The 14,755-nt window shown below is 37.6% G+C and overlaps 4 protein-coding genes across 4 annotated transcripts; all 4 read right to left on the reverse strand.

Moving 5' to 3' along the window:
• Window positions 1-1,378: 1,378 nt before the first annotated feature.
• On the reverse strand, window positions 1,379-4,008 carry LOC17899460. Its single transcript, XM_006303914.2, has 3 exons — window positions 3,064-4,008; window positions 1,677-2,228; window positions 1,379-1,596 (listed from the first exon to the last, which is right to left on the reverse strand). The coding sequence occupies exons 1-3, from the start codon at window positions 3,922-3,924 to the stop codon at window positions 1,486-1,488; spliced, it is 1,524 nt and encodes a 507-aa protein (XP_006303976.1). The 5' UTR covers window positions 3,925-4,008; the 3' UTR covers window positions 1,379-1,485.
• Window positions 4,009-4,712: 704 nt separating this feature from the next.
• LOC17897605 (mitogen-activated protein kinase 11) lies at window positions 4,713-6,940 on the reverse strand. Its single transcript, XM_006305057.2, has 6 exons — window positions 6,465-6,940; window positions 6,180-6,309; window positions 5,944-6,081; window positions 5,445-5,777; window positions 5,097-5,280; window positions 4,713-4,995 (listed from the first exon to the last, which is right to left on the reverse strand). Exons 1-6 carry the CDS (start codon window positions 6,623-6,625, stop codon window positions 4,826-4,828), a joined length of 1,116 nt encoding a protein of 371 aa, XP_006305119.1. The 5' UTR covers window positions 6,626-6,940; the 3' UTR covers window positions 4,713-4,825.
• A 281-nt stretch (window positions 6,941-7,221) lies between these two features.
• On the reverse strand, window positions 7,222-9,419 carry LOC17897889 (protein BPS1, chloroplastic). Its single transcript, XM_006305192.2, has 3 exons — window positions 9,281-9,419; window positions 9,027-9,118; window positions 7,222-8,452 (listed from the first exon to the last, which is right to left on the reverse strand). The coding sequence occupies exon 3, from the start codon at window positions 8,435-8,437 to the stop codon at window positions 7,400-7,402; it is 1,038 nt and encodes a 345-aa protein (XP_006305254.1). The 5' UTR covers window positions 8,438-8,452; window positions 9,027-9,118; window positions 9,281-9,419; the 3' UTR covers window positions 7,222-7,399.
• Window positions 9,420-10,338: 919 nt separating this feature from the next.
• Window positions 10,339-13,495, reverse strand: LOC17898055 (probable serine/threonine-protein kinase At1g01540). Its single transcript, XM_006303577.2, has 7 exons — window positions 12,719-13,495; window positions 11,986-12,090; window positions 11,784-11,906; window positions 11,535-11,705; window positions 11,317-11,446; window positions 11,012-11,221; window positions 10,339-10,927 (listed from the first exon to the last, which is right to left on the reverse strand). Exons 1-7 carry the CDS (start codon window positions 13,279-13,281, stop codon window positions 10,820-10,822), a joined length of 1,410 nt encoding a protein of 469 aa, XP_006303639.1. The 5' UTR covers window positions 13,282-13,495; the 3' UTR covers window positions 10,339-10,819.
• Window positions 13,496-14,755: the final 1,260 nt, after the last annotated feature.

The following is a 14,755-nucleotide window of genomic DNA, read 5'->3' on the forward strand; positions in this document are numbered from 1 at the left end:
TGCGTACGTGTGTAATAGCCACGCGTCGGATGTCGACTTATTGTGAGTGTCACAGTCTCGTCCTCCGCCCACGAATCTCACGCGTGTCAACCAAATATGTCAATTTTAAAGCCAACGAGGAAAAGATGATTCAGGCCCATTCCCATTCCCATTCACCTCCACATTCTTCCTCCTCATCATTACATACATCACTCTTAAGTTTTGACTTTCTTTGTTTATATATTTCTTTTTCTTTTTCTTTGGTTTTGTTTTATTCGATCTATTTGTATTCCTTTCAGCATCCAATATTTGATACAAACGCCAAAACTGTAAGAATATACAATTATAGCTCTTAAAATAATTTCACGTTAACTGATATATACACCACCGTCCATATATGGAAAGCGTCCTTGTAAACTATTATACCAAAAGTAAATAACTGGATCCTCTCGATTCGATTGGACTTGGCTAGTTTCGGTTCGACTCCAACAGGTTTATATAAGACGTTATACTTGGATTAATCCCACCCATTAATATAATCAGAATATCTAATCGTACCCAAGATTGAAGAAAATACTTGAGAATAAGTTATTATCTTTAACTTCTCAAAGCTTCATAACAAGCTCTGATCCAACTCGATTAACGGTTTTCGGATTGTTATCTTCTGTTGCATTATCTGATAACCTGGACCAGCCGAATCCGTCCTTTGCTTTCCTCCTTTGAATCACAATGTAAACACTCATCAAGATACACATAAACGCCACCATTGACATAAACATGCTAAGGTTTTCTTGTGTTGGGACAACGGTTAAGTATCATTTCCGTGGAAACTAACCCATCAAGACCTCCCAATGAGTTATTCATCTTCATGATCTCAATTCCTCTCTTACTTGATGGCCCAACACTTGCGCTTATCAAACCCGAAGAAGAAGAATGGTCATCATCCACCAAAAAATCTATGTAATACGGGGAAGCCAAGACGTAGTTCCAAATTCCCATTGATGTAGATGTTGAAGTATAGCATACCAAGTGACATACTAGCGATATCGCAGAAATGCAGCCGGATTAGATACTTTGTAGCCACTGCTTACTGGAAGCTCCCATGTCATATTAACCCGAGAAACCGAACCACTGTTACTCTTCACCACACGAGCAGTGTTATAAACATTATCAGGGCCAACCTCACGAGTTGCCCCACCAAGCCTGTACTTGATCTTTTTCTTTCTTCGTATCGCGTAAATATATTAATGGGCCAAGCCAAGCCCACAAACTATAACAATTTTTTTATTTATTTAAAACCCATTAGTTGTTTTCTTTTGGCAAAATAAAAAACCCATTAGTGGTTAAATTTCCATAAAAAAAAAATAATGATAACCAAAATTGAATTAAGATATACATAAGCTCGAAAATTCAAAATTTTTGTCTTTTCTCTATGACATGTGTGAAGTGAATCTCAAAACGAGATCGATAACAAGAGAAAGAAAAAATAAAAAAATAAATATAGTTCTACTTCACAGGGAATTCAACAATTTCACCATCTTTACAAGCTCCTACATCGATCACCATCGTCCCATTCTTCTTCGTAGGCAATACTCTACAACAATCTCTTCTCGGAGCCTGAAAGTAAGAAGATTAATTTTTGCATCGTTATAACACAATTAATAATAAAGAGAAATTTCAAAGCAAGGGAAACTAACCCTATGTTTATCCCATCTATCCGGGTCGGGTTTCTTATAAACAATGACCCGTTCGATTTCAGAAGGATCCGACATATCCCAGTCACATTCAGGATCCCACATGTCGTACCACCTCACGTACTCGCTCGCGGTTCTGTGCGAAGCCAAATCAGGAAGCGCGTTGGAGAGGTAGTACACGCGCGGACGCTGACACGGGCTCTTGCTGATAGGACGAGTGTTAAAAGCATAGCTCTTCTCGTCGGCGCGTTTGTACCAGTCGATGAACGTGCGCGTTGGGATCAACATCTCTTTAGCTGACAACACGCCACGTATGATCTGAACCGTGTATCCCCAGGAGACAGACACGGTCCACCGGTGCGCCGGGTCGTAGCAGATTGATTGCTGTGCGAGGCTCGCTGAGTCGAGTCTTGCTGAGACCATGAAACGTTGCATGGCGTTGACTCGGCCCATGTTTGGGAATACTGGATCAATCAAGTCCAAATGGTGGATCGATACTAGAGGAGCCAGAGGATGTGCTGATAACAGGCCCAGAAGTTTCCCGTATAAATCAATCTGATGCAACATAATTTTGTGAATAAAAAATAAAAAATAAAATTATTATCTAACAATCGATTATGTACAGATCGAGAAAATAGTGGGGGACAGAGATTCCATAAAACGATAAAAAAATTTTATCGTTTGATTAGTAAAGAAGATTTCGGTTTAGATGTTCCTAAGATCTATCAAAGGAACAACAAAAGAGTTAAAAACATTTATGTAAAATAATATTTTGAAAAATGAATAAAAATGCAAATGCAAGGAGGAATGTAAGATTAACACGTACGTAGCTACCAACGACATTATTTGACTTGGGAGTTATTAGACTTTAGTGCTCGCAATGACTTATGTGTGTGCCTAAGATCTATGTGAGTGCCGAGATTATCGCCACAAAAATAATACTAGTATTCATTTTACTTATAAACTTTAAAGTGATGTGGTATTTATATACTAGGTCTTAACAAAAACAAAATAAAAATCAGATTACACTCACAAGGAGTATATGATTGGAGATAGTAACAGCTTTTGCGTTTTGATATCTACTTAAATATACGGATATTAATGAAATTTTGGCAGTTTCGTTCAAGATTTTGCGTAAAAAATAATAAACGCATTTGAAGTTATTATGTTTCCTAAACAAAAATCTACCTAAGATATTGAACCTTCAAAACTTTAAGTTGTGATTTTGAGATTGGAAAAAAAAAAAAAAAAAAAAGAGATTGGAGTATATTTCGTTTGCATGTTAAAATGAATAAATCAACTTTATATTTTCAACAAAAAAAAACCCTAAAATGTAAATTAAAATTAATAAATTAATGAATGAAAAAAAAAAAAAAAACAGAGGACTAACCTGGTGAAAGCCAACTTCTTTGGTCAAAGGAACACCGAGCTCCGACATACAAGCATGAATCCGATCGTCGGAGCCGTACAACTCCGAGTATCTCTGAATACAACGATCTTGCATTTTCTCCAACGCTTTAGCCAACGGATAGCTAATGGCGAACCCTCCTCCTCCATAGGCCATCCCGTAAGAGAATTTGAGATTCTGAATATGACTCTCCGACGAGCTTCCGATGTAATAGAACTGTTGGTGATCGTACTTTCTCAGAACCTTGACAAGATTCTCCGGGAAAAACACAGTGTCGTCGTCTCCCATCACAATCCACCTCACGTTTTTCTCAGACTCTGTTCCGTTCAAGAGCCTCACCGTCTCCGACACGATTCTCGTGATTCTGATCGCCGACCGCAGACCCTTCGGGTATCTATACTTGAACCTCGACGTGTCGGAGGAGATTCTGATCGGAGGTAATGTGGTCGAAGCGTTGTCGTTTTGGCCAATGTGAGTGTCCAACCAGACGACGCCGTTCATCTCACCGTTTGGTCTCCACCAGAGCTTCACGTAGTCTCTACGGTGTTTCCAGAGCTTCGCAGACGCGGCGATTCCGAAAACGACGTGCTTGAGCTCCGTTTGCTCCGGGTTTTGACCCGATCCGGGTCCGGATCCGACAGGTGAAACAGCGAATTTGATCAGAGATCGGGTTTGAGAAGAAGAGGAGATCAAATTAAGAGGGTAGAAAACGAATTGAACTGAGAAAAGAATGGCCAGGGTTAACAATATTAGCTTCCAGGTTAGCCAATAAAACGAAAAATGTGAAAACGTTTTAGCCTTCAAATAAGAAGAGAGCTTTTGATCTCTCTTATCGTCTCCCATGGCTGAATAAACACAAACTATTCAGGGTTATTATTTTTTTGTTTCCGGAGAACGAGGAAGACGACGAAGAAGTAACCACCAAATCTACGCCGTTTTATTTTGTCGTTGTGGTGAGTCACACTGGGGGGAGGTTTCAGAGAGGAGAAATTAAAAGCTCTTAAAGGGGAGATGTGGAGAAGATGAAACTATTATTTTCTTTTAAGTTTTGATAATTTTGTAACCATTATTTTAGTTAGTCTTTATACTATAGACAAAAAGGGATATTTCGTCGTGATTGAGTCCTTATTCGTGTCAACCATTATTATTATTATTATTTTTTATTTTAAATACAGAGAATGAGAATATAATTTGACTGTAGTATTATTGGGAAGTAATTCTTTATTTACTTACAAAACACACAGAAATGGTATTAAAGAAACTATATCGAGTGGTACCGGTCAAATCTACTATATTCGAATGATCAGATTTTTTGGTAATTACTTGATATTTTTGGTTATGTTTGATTATACTTTATATGATTTTTTGTGTTATGAGATAACTTTTCATAATAAACCGATAAGTTAGGTAAGGTACATTCTCAACTGTTCACGAGTAAAATCTTCAAAGAGAAGAGATACACTACACATATTTAGGTCAACCCATTACCTACTCTCTTGTTTTAGCCATACCATAACCTACTAACTTCATATTCGTGATATGTTTTTTTTTTTTTTGTTTCAGTCATAATGTTATGTTTGAGAGAACCAAAACAAAAGGTAGTTAATAAGAGTTGAAATTAAGGCATGAAATATTCTTATGTTCGAGTCTTCTATGATACAGCACACTTTACAATATGGATGAACATACAGAGAAAGTAAAACAAGTCGAGTTTCTTGGTCAAGATTCTCTATCACGTCTCAGATTAAGGATCCTGAGGGTTAAACTTGACTGATTCACGATATATAAGCTCCTTGATATTCTCTTCCGTCAACGAAGGTTGCTCGAAATCGAAACGGAACGGTCTCACACATACAGGTTCCTCGTTCATTTCATGAAACGGCGCTAAGTATGGATGGCAAAGAGCTTCGTCAACTGCATCTCCCAAAAAAAAAACAAAAAAAAGACTCAAAACAACTATCACGAAAAATGAATAATCAAAAGAGGAAGCGACATGTAAAGGCTTTCTTCTTTACCTGTAATGCGTTTGCTCGGGTCAAAAACGAGCATTTTCTGCAGCAAATCAACTGCATTAACCGACATGTTTGGGAATCTAGCGGCAAAGTTATGTCTTGGATACTGTGGAAGCTGTCTTACGTATCTTCTCGCGTTGTCGCTTCTTAAGAATCCTAGGCTTGAATCATCTGGTGAACCTATAAGCTGTATATGTTGAAGAAGATAAACCAAAATATGAGTTTGTTTATGAATCTTCCAATAAAAAAAAAAAAAAACAGAACAAACAGAGTAACATGATGGTTCAATATTGAAGAAAGTTTCCCTCTTTCAAGAAGAAGAGAAGCAGAATAGATCCGGAGACAATATACCTCAGTGATGAGTCTAAGCTGCTGAATATAATCGCTGCCCGGAAATAGCGGCTCCCTGGTCATAGTTTCACCGAGTATACAACCAACAGACCAGATATCGATAGCTGCAGAGTACTCTGAGCAATTGAGGAGCAACTCTGGAGCTCGGTACCAACGTGTAACAACATATTCTGTCATGAAGTTTGTCTCTGAATTAGTCCTCGCGAGCCCAAAATCCCCAATCTTGAGGTCACAATTTGCATTCAGCAGCAAGTTACTCGGTTTTAAATCACGATGCAATACATTGGCTGAATGCACATACTTGAGCCCTCGCAACAACTGATACAGGAAGAACTGCACAAATATGGAATCTATGATCACACATCACAACTTGAGAGCGTTCGAGAACCATAAAGATTCTGATACTCTAATATCCGATCGAGCGTAACCCATATACTTCTAATGATTGAAACTTTTAAGTAAACTTTTGAGAATTGTACTGAGAGGTTTATGTGTGTACCCGTGAATGATCATCGGTTAACGGTTGGTTAGAGCGTATAATGTGCTGAAGATCAGTGTCCATTAACTCAAAGACAATGTGAACATCATTGAAGTTGTCTCGCTGGGGAGGTCGTATTATGTCTTTAATGGCAATGACCTGTGAGATGCAATATCATCAGTCAGCATGCAACCAGACATTTACAAGAAAAGAAAAGGTTACTAAAAACACGTTTGGAGAGTAAACACAAAGCTTACATTGTCATGATCCATATGCTTAAGAAGCTTGATCTCTCTCAAAGTTCTCTTAGCGTCAATGATGTTGCCAAATGCATTACCAATCTTCTTGATCGCTACTTCCTCACCCGTCTCCGAGTTCCATGCAGCACTAAAACAAAAAGTATGCATACAGATCAAGACAAGAAATGATACTTCATAATCTTCACATAAATCTATTTACCACACTGATTTTTTATATCACGTATTGGTACCAAGTTTAGGGTAGTAGTAATGAGAAATCAGAAGTTTTGAGAAAAGACAGACCAGACGATGCCAGAAGCGCCTCTGCCGATAGGACGAAGAGGAGGAACATACTTTTTTGAAACTTCGAAGAGATTGCCATAGACATTATACTGAACATAACGACTACCATTGATACTTACTCCTCTGTTGCTGCCATCACCCAAGTATGCCTCCGTCGACATATCTCTTTCTTTCTCTCAACCAAGATATTAAAATTGAAGTAATCTGAGGAGTGAGATCAAAACAGAGAGAGCTATATATATACGACTATACGTAACGTGGGAATAGAAGGGCGAACGGAAACAAGAGGAATTGGAGGAAAAGATTACAACGTGTTGAAACTTGTGTTTTGTTTGTACTGTGGTTTTTTTTTTTTAAAAGAGGGATACGAATAACGTGTGACCCTTTTGATGGGAAATTGAGAAGAAGAAGAAGAGTCTTCTTGGTCTCGGACGACCCGTGAGTGAAAATCAACACACGCCATTGCTTTTTCTTTCAAGACGACGACTTGACATATTGGTTTTTAAGTCTTATGTGTTTTTAAACCGGATTACTCAATCCCCGAAATAGAGATCGAACCAAACCGAAGAGACATTAACCGTACCTGAAATTAAACCGAATTAACAAGAATATATAAAATCTGAAAATCTTATTAACAATCGGATAATTCAAACCAAAGAACGTATTTAACACACTCATCGAGATTACTAACTGGTTGGTGGTTCTGACCTATTCCATTAAGTATTGATAGATATTTGAATTTTTCATGGCTTCAAGATGTTCACAATAGCGATTTATATATAAGTTTATAAGACCTTTACTTATACAAATAGTACTTTCAAAGCATCTCATACAAACGACTACAATATCACAAACCCCTAATACATTCATTACCAAGATGGAACACTTAAAGTAAGACCATCTGTACACACAATCACAGTCAATCACAACCCTCTTTACTTTTTTCCGGCAGCCTTTTTTGGTGATGTTGCCAATATGGTTGATGTGCCCATCGACCTCAGGTTCTCTAGTAATGTGTCTCTCCCCGATAATAGTATCTTGAAGAAACAGTCGACTTCCTTCGAAACAAGATCTAGCCCATTCGATAACTCTGTAACCGAATTCTTCAATGGCTGCAGCGAGATGGGATCTATTGATCCTTGTTGGATCGCATGGTAAATCTTCTTAACACCTGAGTCAACTGCCTCGAGCTCTTTCAACACCGTTAACCTGTCTGATAGGAATATGTTCTTGATTTCTCCGTTCATGGTGTTCTGCATTTCCATGAAGGATTGTGCCCATGGAAGCTCGCTTGAGACAGTCAGGTACATCAGATTCTGCGATGAACCTGAGAACGCTGCAGCAAACACACCAGAGATGTACAAGGTCTTAACCTTTACACCATATAGAGCCCGCATCAAGACTTTTCCTTTGGCCGAGTTTTTCACCTTGGGGAGGTTCAAGGTTTGGACAAGGCTGCTCAAGATTGCACGGCAATTTTCAATTCTCGGGTTCTTGGAAACAACATGTTTCTTCCAGCTGTCTAGTGATGATTGAGCTTTCGACAGATTCTGAGGAGAGTTTGCCTCTAAGTTGTGCAAAGCAAACTGGAGTAAGAGATGGCCTTGGTTGAGACGGGTTAGCTCAGAGCTAAAAGCATTGCAGAGATCAAGGAGTTTCACACTGATGTCAAGATAGACATCAACCCATTTGTCTTCCCAATCTGATACAGGAAGCTCTAGATCGGTTATAAGGGTCTTGATATTGTTATGTGTCTGGCACAGAGATTCCATAGCTAGTTTCATCCATGAAACAGTAAGGATTTCGCTCTTCTCCTTTGGGACAAGCTTTGTAATAGAAGATGCTAAGTTGGTCTCAAAATTGTTCAAGAGTGAGAGAAGCTTTGAGGACAGTACCGAGTTCTTCGAAGATAGATTCTTAAACGGGTTCCCAAAAGGGAAGAAACCACGTGGAGGGTCTTGTGGACGAGCCATTTCGTTAAGTTTCAACTGAAAACAAAAAACAAAAAAAAAACAGAAGAAGAAAGATAGCATATCAATTGTCACATACCATATAACAAAAACATCATTACTCTGATTGTATTCTGGATCCATAACTACTACATCCAACACAAAGATCAAAGTGTGTTTTTTAAACACTTTCTTTCGTCTTTTGGATTTTCGAGTATGGTCCATATTTTCTCAACAGATCTAAAAAAACACAAAGAACATACAAATCCTGTTCTTCAGTTAAAAATTTGGAACTCATACAAAAAGTCAACCAACAATATTATAATCGTCGCAAGATCTGGAAGTTTTCAGATCAACAGATCCAAGATTCAACCTTAAGAGGCAAGAACCATCTCTAACTTACGGGTCCAAGTACAAAAAAAAAAAAACCATTTGGCATACATGTATATAAAGCAAAACACAGATCTTAAAATCTGATAACCCATGCCGATATTCACATAGAGAAGAGATAAAAGAAAATCAAATCTAAACACAGGATTATCAGAAAAACAACAACAACAACATGAAGCGCAGACAAAACTATGAAGGCGAAGCGACTGATAAAAGAACTCACCTAAAGAGAGAGAGAGATAGAGAGATCCGCGGATAAAAACTACACCGGTAACTCCAAAAACAATGAAACTCGAATTCGCCTGAGAGAAGTTTCTGAGCAGAAGAAGATAATAAGAAATAAGAGACGGAGAATTAAAAGGAAAAACAAAAAAAGAAAAAGAATCAAAAGAGCCGTGTCAGAGAGATAAAGATCTTAATTAATACAAGAAAAGTGAGACAAGGATCAACAGATCAAGGATCAGTGTTTGTTCATACCGACAAATCAGAAGACTAAACTTTTGAGGACACAGAATTTTCCAGGAAAGATAGGTTTACTGAAACGCGTTCTTCATATATGGACCAAACACAAAGTTGCCTTTTTTTTAATTTCTTCTTCTACAGATAAACAAGCAAAACTTAAAAAATAAATAAATGTGTGTAATAATGTTAATTAGGTATTTGACGACGTTGATTTGGTGGTAGACGAATGTGAGCGATGATGGTAGGAAATTAGGTTTCAGTTACGGGGCTGTGACGGAACACTAAATTACAGACCAAGGCGTGTACGGCTGCGATGTTCAATTCAAGGCCTACTTGATTTGTTGTACCACAGGAAAAAGTCAATTATAGCCAGCGGATCTAACGGCTCAGAATTTTCTGATTGTTTTAGTTTGAATTCTCGATCATTCAATTATTTATAATGTAGCTTTTAGACTTTAGTGATATTTTCTTTAAATTAAATTATTTTCTATGATGACTTTTCAAAGAGTAATAAATTACTAACTAAGTATCCCATTGGCTACATATTTTGTAAGTGACATTATCTTAAATGAAATAAAAATATCTATCATGTCATGTTTTAGTTTAACTCTGCTGTTAGACTAAATGGCATGCTGACATATTAAATAAATACCCTTTTATGATTTTAATGTTTCTTCAATACAACAATATAGTACTAGAATATGTTATGTTTAAATCAAACGAAATATATCTATAATTTTTTTTTTTTTTTTGTCAACAACCAAATGGTGCATGTATACACATTTTAACGTTTGTGTACGCAATACATAAACATATTCTACTCTTTCTCCTCGCACAAAAAGCTTTGTTTGGGCGGTTAAGTTTTCTTTAAGAAATAGCAAAGTATCACAAAACGGAATGACTTGGAGAAGTATACAATATGATGATAACAGTAATGTTAACTTTTTATATCTATATAGAAAGATATAGCCTAAGTTTTTTCCATCTACAGGAGAATAGATTCCGGTCGTCGGTCGATGACATGCCAAGTGTGTGTGTGTGTACTAATCTTGTGTGTTTCGGGACAAGCAAGCTAAACAACTTTGATTGTAAATTTAATATTCGACCTGCTGCTTTCATATTCTTGCAACTTGGAAAATTTCAACATCAGAAACAAGGTCCATCCACGATGGAGATAATTTAGATTATTTGTTTGGAAACACAATCACGTGAGCTTAAAGAGTCATCTGTGGCCCCATTCCGGTTCTAAAGCGATAAGTTCAATCCATCCACCAATCCCCTGCTTATGCTACGGGCCGAACATATAGCTTCGAGGTCGGTCCAAACATTACATTACATATTATAACTTATAACAATGACATGTGAGAATGTCATCGTTGACAAAAGGTTTACAAAGAAGACGAAAGTTGTTAATTCCGTGAGGCCAAGACTCGAAGAGCCAAAAAGAATGAAAATATTATGTAAGTGAGACAATAATATACCGGGGGAAAAAAATTTGAAATATAATGGGTTGTGTGAAATGGAAAAATCACTTAAACCTTAGCGACTCTTTTTTCATCTTAGCTTTTGCTGATGGTGCTGTGAACCGCTTTCACTCCCCGCAGTTACCACACTTGTGTCTTGTCTCTCGCGGTTTACATGGTCCCTTGTCGTTCGTCGTTCCTGCCATAAATCATCCCAGCTTCAGACATTTTTCGAACTCGTAAAGACAATGTAGAAATGTAAAAGCAAAAATGACTTGTATACATCACGATAGAGTAGATCTTCGGCTTCAAGCATGTGTATGATATGACCCATTTTAGGTCTCTTGTTCGCATCAGGATCTACGCAACGCAAAGCTACGAGCAACACTCGTTTAAGAGCCTTTGAGGATGGTGCTTCGGGTATTTTCGGATCAACTACTTCTTCTGATCTTCGGTTTCCTACCATTGATTTCAGCCAATCCACTAGATTCGTCTAAAACCTCATAAAAAAACATAACAAACCAATTTAACAAACCATTTTGATCAAGCAGGTTCAATGTTCCGATGCAACCATGAATCGCTTAATACCTCTCCTTGAGGCCGACTATAATCAACCGGGTTTCTTCCTGTGATTAACTCCATGATTAATATTCCGAAGCTATAGATGTCACTCTTCTCATTTAACATTCCAGTGCAAGCATATTCCGGTGCTACATAACTAAAGAAACAAACCGACGAAGTAAAAGTTATTTCCAACGATTCAGATGCTTACAGATTGTATTGCAGGAGAGAGTGAATGAGTTTACCCGAAAGTTCCCATCACACGGGTAGTAACATAACTGCTCTCAGAACCCAAGAGCTTAGCAAGTCCAAAATCCGAAACCTTAGCATTCCATTGGCGATCAAGCAAGATATTGCTTGATTTTATATCCCTATGAACAACTTTTGGCTCAAGACCCTCATGTAGATACGCCAATCTGCAGGTAGAACAAAGGTTTACATACAATTATAACTTATAAACATAGAGTAAAACTCGAAAGCTATTCCAGGATTACCCTTTTGCCATCCCGAGTATAATGTTCATACGGATATCCCAAGTTAGAGGGCTGACATCGCCAACATCACCGTGAATCCATTGCTCCAAATTACCATTATCGACAAAGTCATACACGAGCATCCTGTAGCAAAGAACCCGATATAAGATCACAACATTGCTGTTGTAATACTGGAAAACAAAACACAAACAACGGTAGTTACCTGTATGCGCCTTCAACACAATACCCTAAAAGCCTAACGAGATTTTTGTGCCGTACGCGCCCAATTACTTCCACTTCTACTTTGAATTCCTTCTCTGCTTGACCCCTAGCAATTAAAAGACACACCAACTACAAATCTTACAGATCACAGAGATCAAAGTTCACAAGCATAGTCTATTTTTAGTAAAGACGTTACAAATTAAAACCACATGTGACCCTCACATAATCTATGCATACATAGAAATTCAATAATAACAACTATCAGGACCACACATTGCAGTTCAATAAGAGAAGGACTCTGATCGCGATCACTCTTGACCCTCATACCAACCTCTGCCCTCTACATAAAGATCTAGAAGCATCTACTTCAATGGATCTAAGCACATTACAGGTAGAAGTATGGAATCAGAGACAAACTCCAATACAGAGGAAAACTACTTAATTACGCAAAATTGCAAAAACCCCAATCTAGAAACGAGTAAAGGATCAAACTTGAGGATGGGTTTAATGTAGAAACAAATCTGATAATTGAGAATACCTCAAACCCCAATCTAGAAACGAGTGAAGGATCAAACTTTAGGATGATTTAATACAGAAACAAATCTGATAATTGAGAATAACTAAAACCCTTATCTAGAAATGAGTAAAGGATGAAACTTTACAATGAAACCAATACAGAATCAAAATTAAGAAACGAGCAAAAAGGATTCAAAATTGAAGATTGGCAGTAATACCTATTGTTAAGCAAGTTCTTGACGGCGATTTTGGTTCCATCAGTTAAAGTGCCACGGTACACAATCCCGTAACCACCTTCTCCGATAACATTCTCTTCACAAAGGCCATTCGTGGCCGCTTCGAGCTCTCTAAGAGTATACCACCTTCCCCATCCAAGATGCGATACCTCCGGCCCACAGTTTCCGCTGCCGGAATACGACGCCGTTTCGCTGGCACTAGCTGTTCCTCTACTCTCACCACTCGATACTCGATCTGAAAACACCACTCGATGCTCGATCTTCCCTATATCGACCTGGATCTCCGCCGGAACAGGCTGCGTCTGCGCCGGAACAATCTCCTTAATCTCCTTAGAAATTGGCGGCGTAGCTATTGCGGCGGAAGCGAAATCAGCCCGCGGCTTTCGATTTTTCCGACGAGAAGTTAGACAGAGGGAGAGAAGGAAGAGAGCAATGACGATTAGGGATCCGAGTAGGATTCCGATTACAACCCAAAGCCTGAGACCAAAGATCGACGTCGGTTTCGAAAGCTCAGTATTGAGGAAAGCAGCATCGTACATCGACATCGTACTTTGTTTTTTACTTTAGTTTACAGATTCTTCCGGTTCCTTCGCATTTCTCGCCGGGGAAATCAAAACTTTCCGGCCAAAATATGTTTCTCTGTCACAGCATCGAGTGTTGAATCGAATACAAGGAATCCAGGAAAAACAAACAAATAAAAGATTAGGTTTTTTTGTTTACTAAATAGATTAAAAAAAAAAAAAAAGCTTTGGAGTGATCTGTATTGAATGAGCTGTCTTTTTGAGTTTCTGTCTCAGTGTCAATGGTGACGGTGAGAGAAGGTTACTTTAAATGACAATTTTACCCTTTTTGGAAAGTTGAAGATAAGGGAGACTGTCATATAGTTTCGAGGAGATTTGGGTAAATTAGCACAATGTCGATAGCCGTTGGGGTGGTATGATAAGGTACGGTTCAGTGCAATGTACCAATCTGTGGATTACACACATTTGGTTAGCTTTTTCAGTTCTTGTTTTTTGCTTTTTTCTAACTATAATTGAACCTTAATTTTTATAATTTTGCAAAATTTTAGTGCTCATTTCTTGTGTTTTGATTATTAGGGATATAAAAATATTCAATGATTAATTATTATAGAGTTTACTATATGATGAGAAACTAATCACTTTTGTGTTATGGGAACATGAGTGCACTAAAATTATTTGTTTGCTTGTGGTACCGCGCACACACAATTGGTTCATAAAGAATATTTGTTTTAGATATTCTTACGATTTTTTTTCTTTCCATTATTGATAATTCGACATAGTCATCACCGTGATGATCATAATACAAATTTGATTTATATGCAGAATTTAACTTATTAATGTAAAGTAAATGCACGATTGAAATTGAAAGCCAAGAGATGATCAAGTGGCTCGATCATCATTCAATTTTTGTTTTTGTGAAGAAAATTGTTACAGTTGGATCAAAATTTGTATATCTGACACGGTGAAATTGTAAACCAAACAACTAATAATATAGATGTCTTCGTGGAGGTCAAATATACAATTGTATTTGGTTTGCTCTTCGTGTGGCTTCGGATAATAATATAGATAGGTTTCCTCCTAAGAAGGGTTTTAGGTGGGGCTAAAAGAGAAACCAAACAAGTAATGTAAAAAATTATATTCCCAACAAGTCAAATGACCTCTCAAGCCTACTTCGCGTGTTGGTTTGTTAAAGTCGTTCAGAAACGCAAACTTGTATGGTATTGGGCTTATTCAAAACTTATAAGAGATTGGGCTTATTCAAAACTCATAGGAGATTGGGCCTACTCAAAACTTAAAGACCCAAAGTAGAGGTTTAGGCTTATGAATGCTTTTGTATTTGGGGACTCATTACTTGGGCTATGTTCTTTTCTTCTTCTTTTTTCTTTTTTTGGGCTTATATGGAGTCTAAGTTACTTTTAAGTTTTTTTTTTCCGGCTCATCAACAACTTTTCATTAACCAAATAAGCTATTACATTTTTTCTGATTCCACTAGAGATTT

Source organism: Capsella rubella, unplaced genomic scaffold, assembly GCF_000375325.1.
Source record: "Capsella rubella cultivar Monte Gargano unplaced genomic scaffold, Caprub1_0 scaffold_1, whole genome shotgun sequence".
NCBI classification, from domain to species: Eukaryota; Viridiplantae; Streptophyta; class Magnoliopsida; order Brassicales; family Brassicaceae; genus Capsella; species Capsella rubella.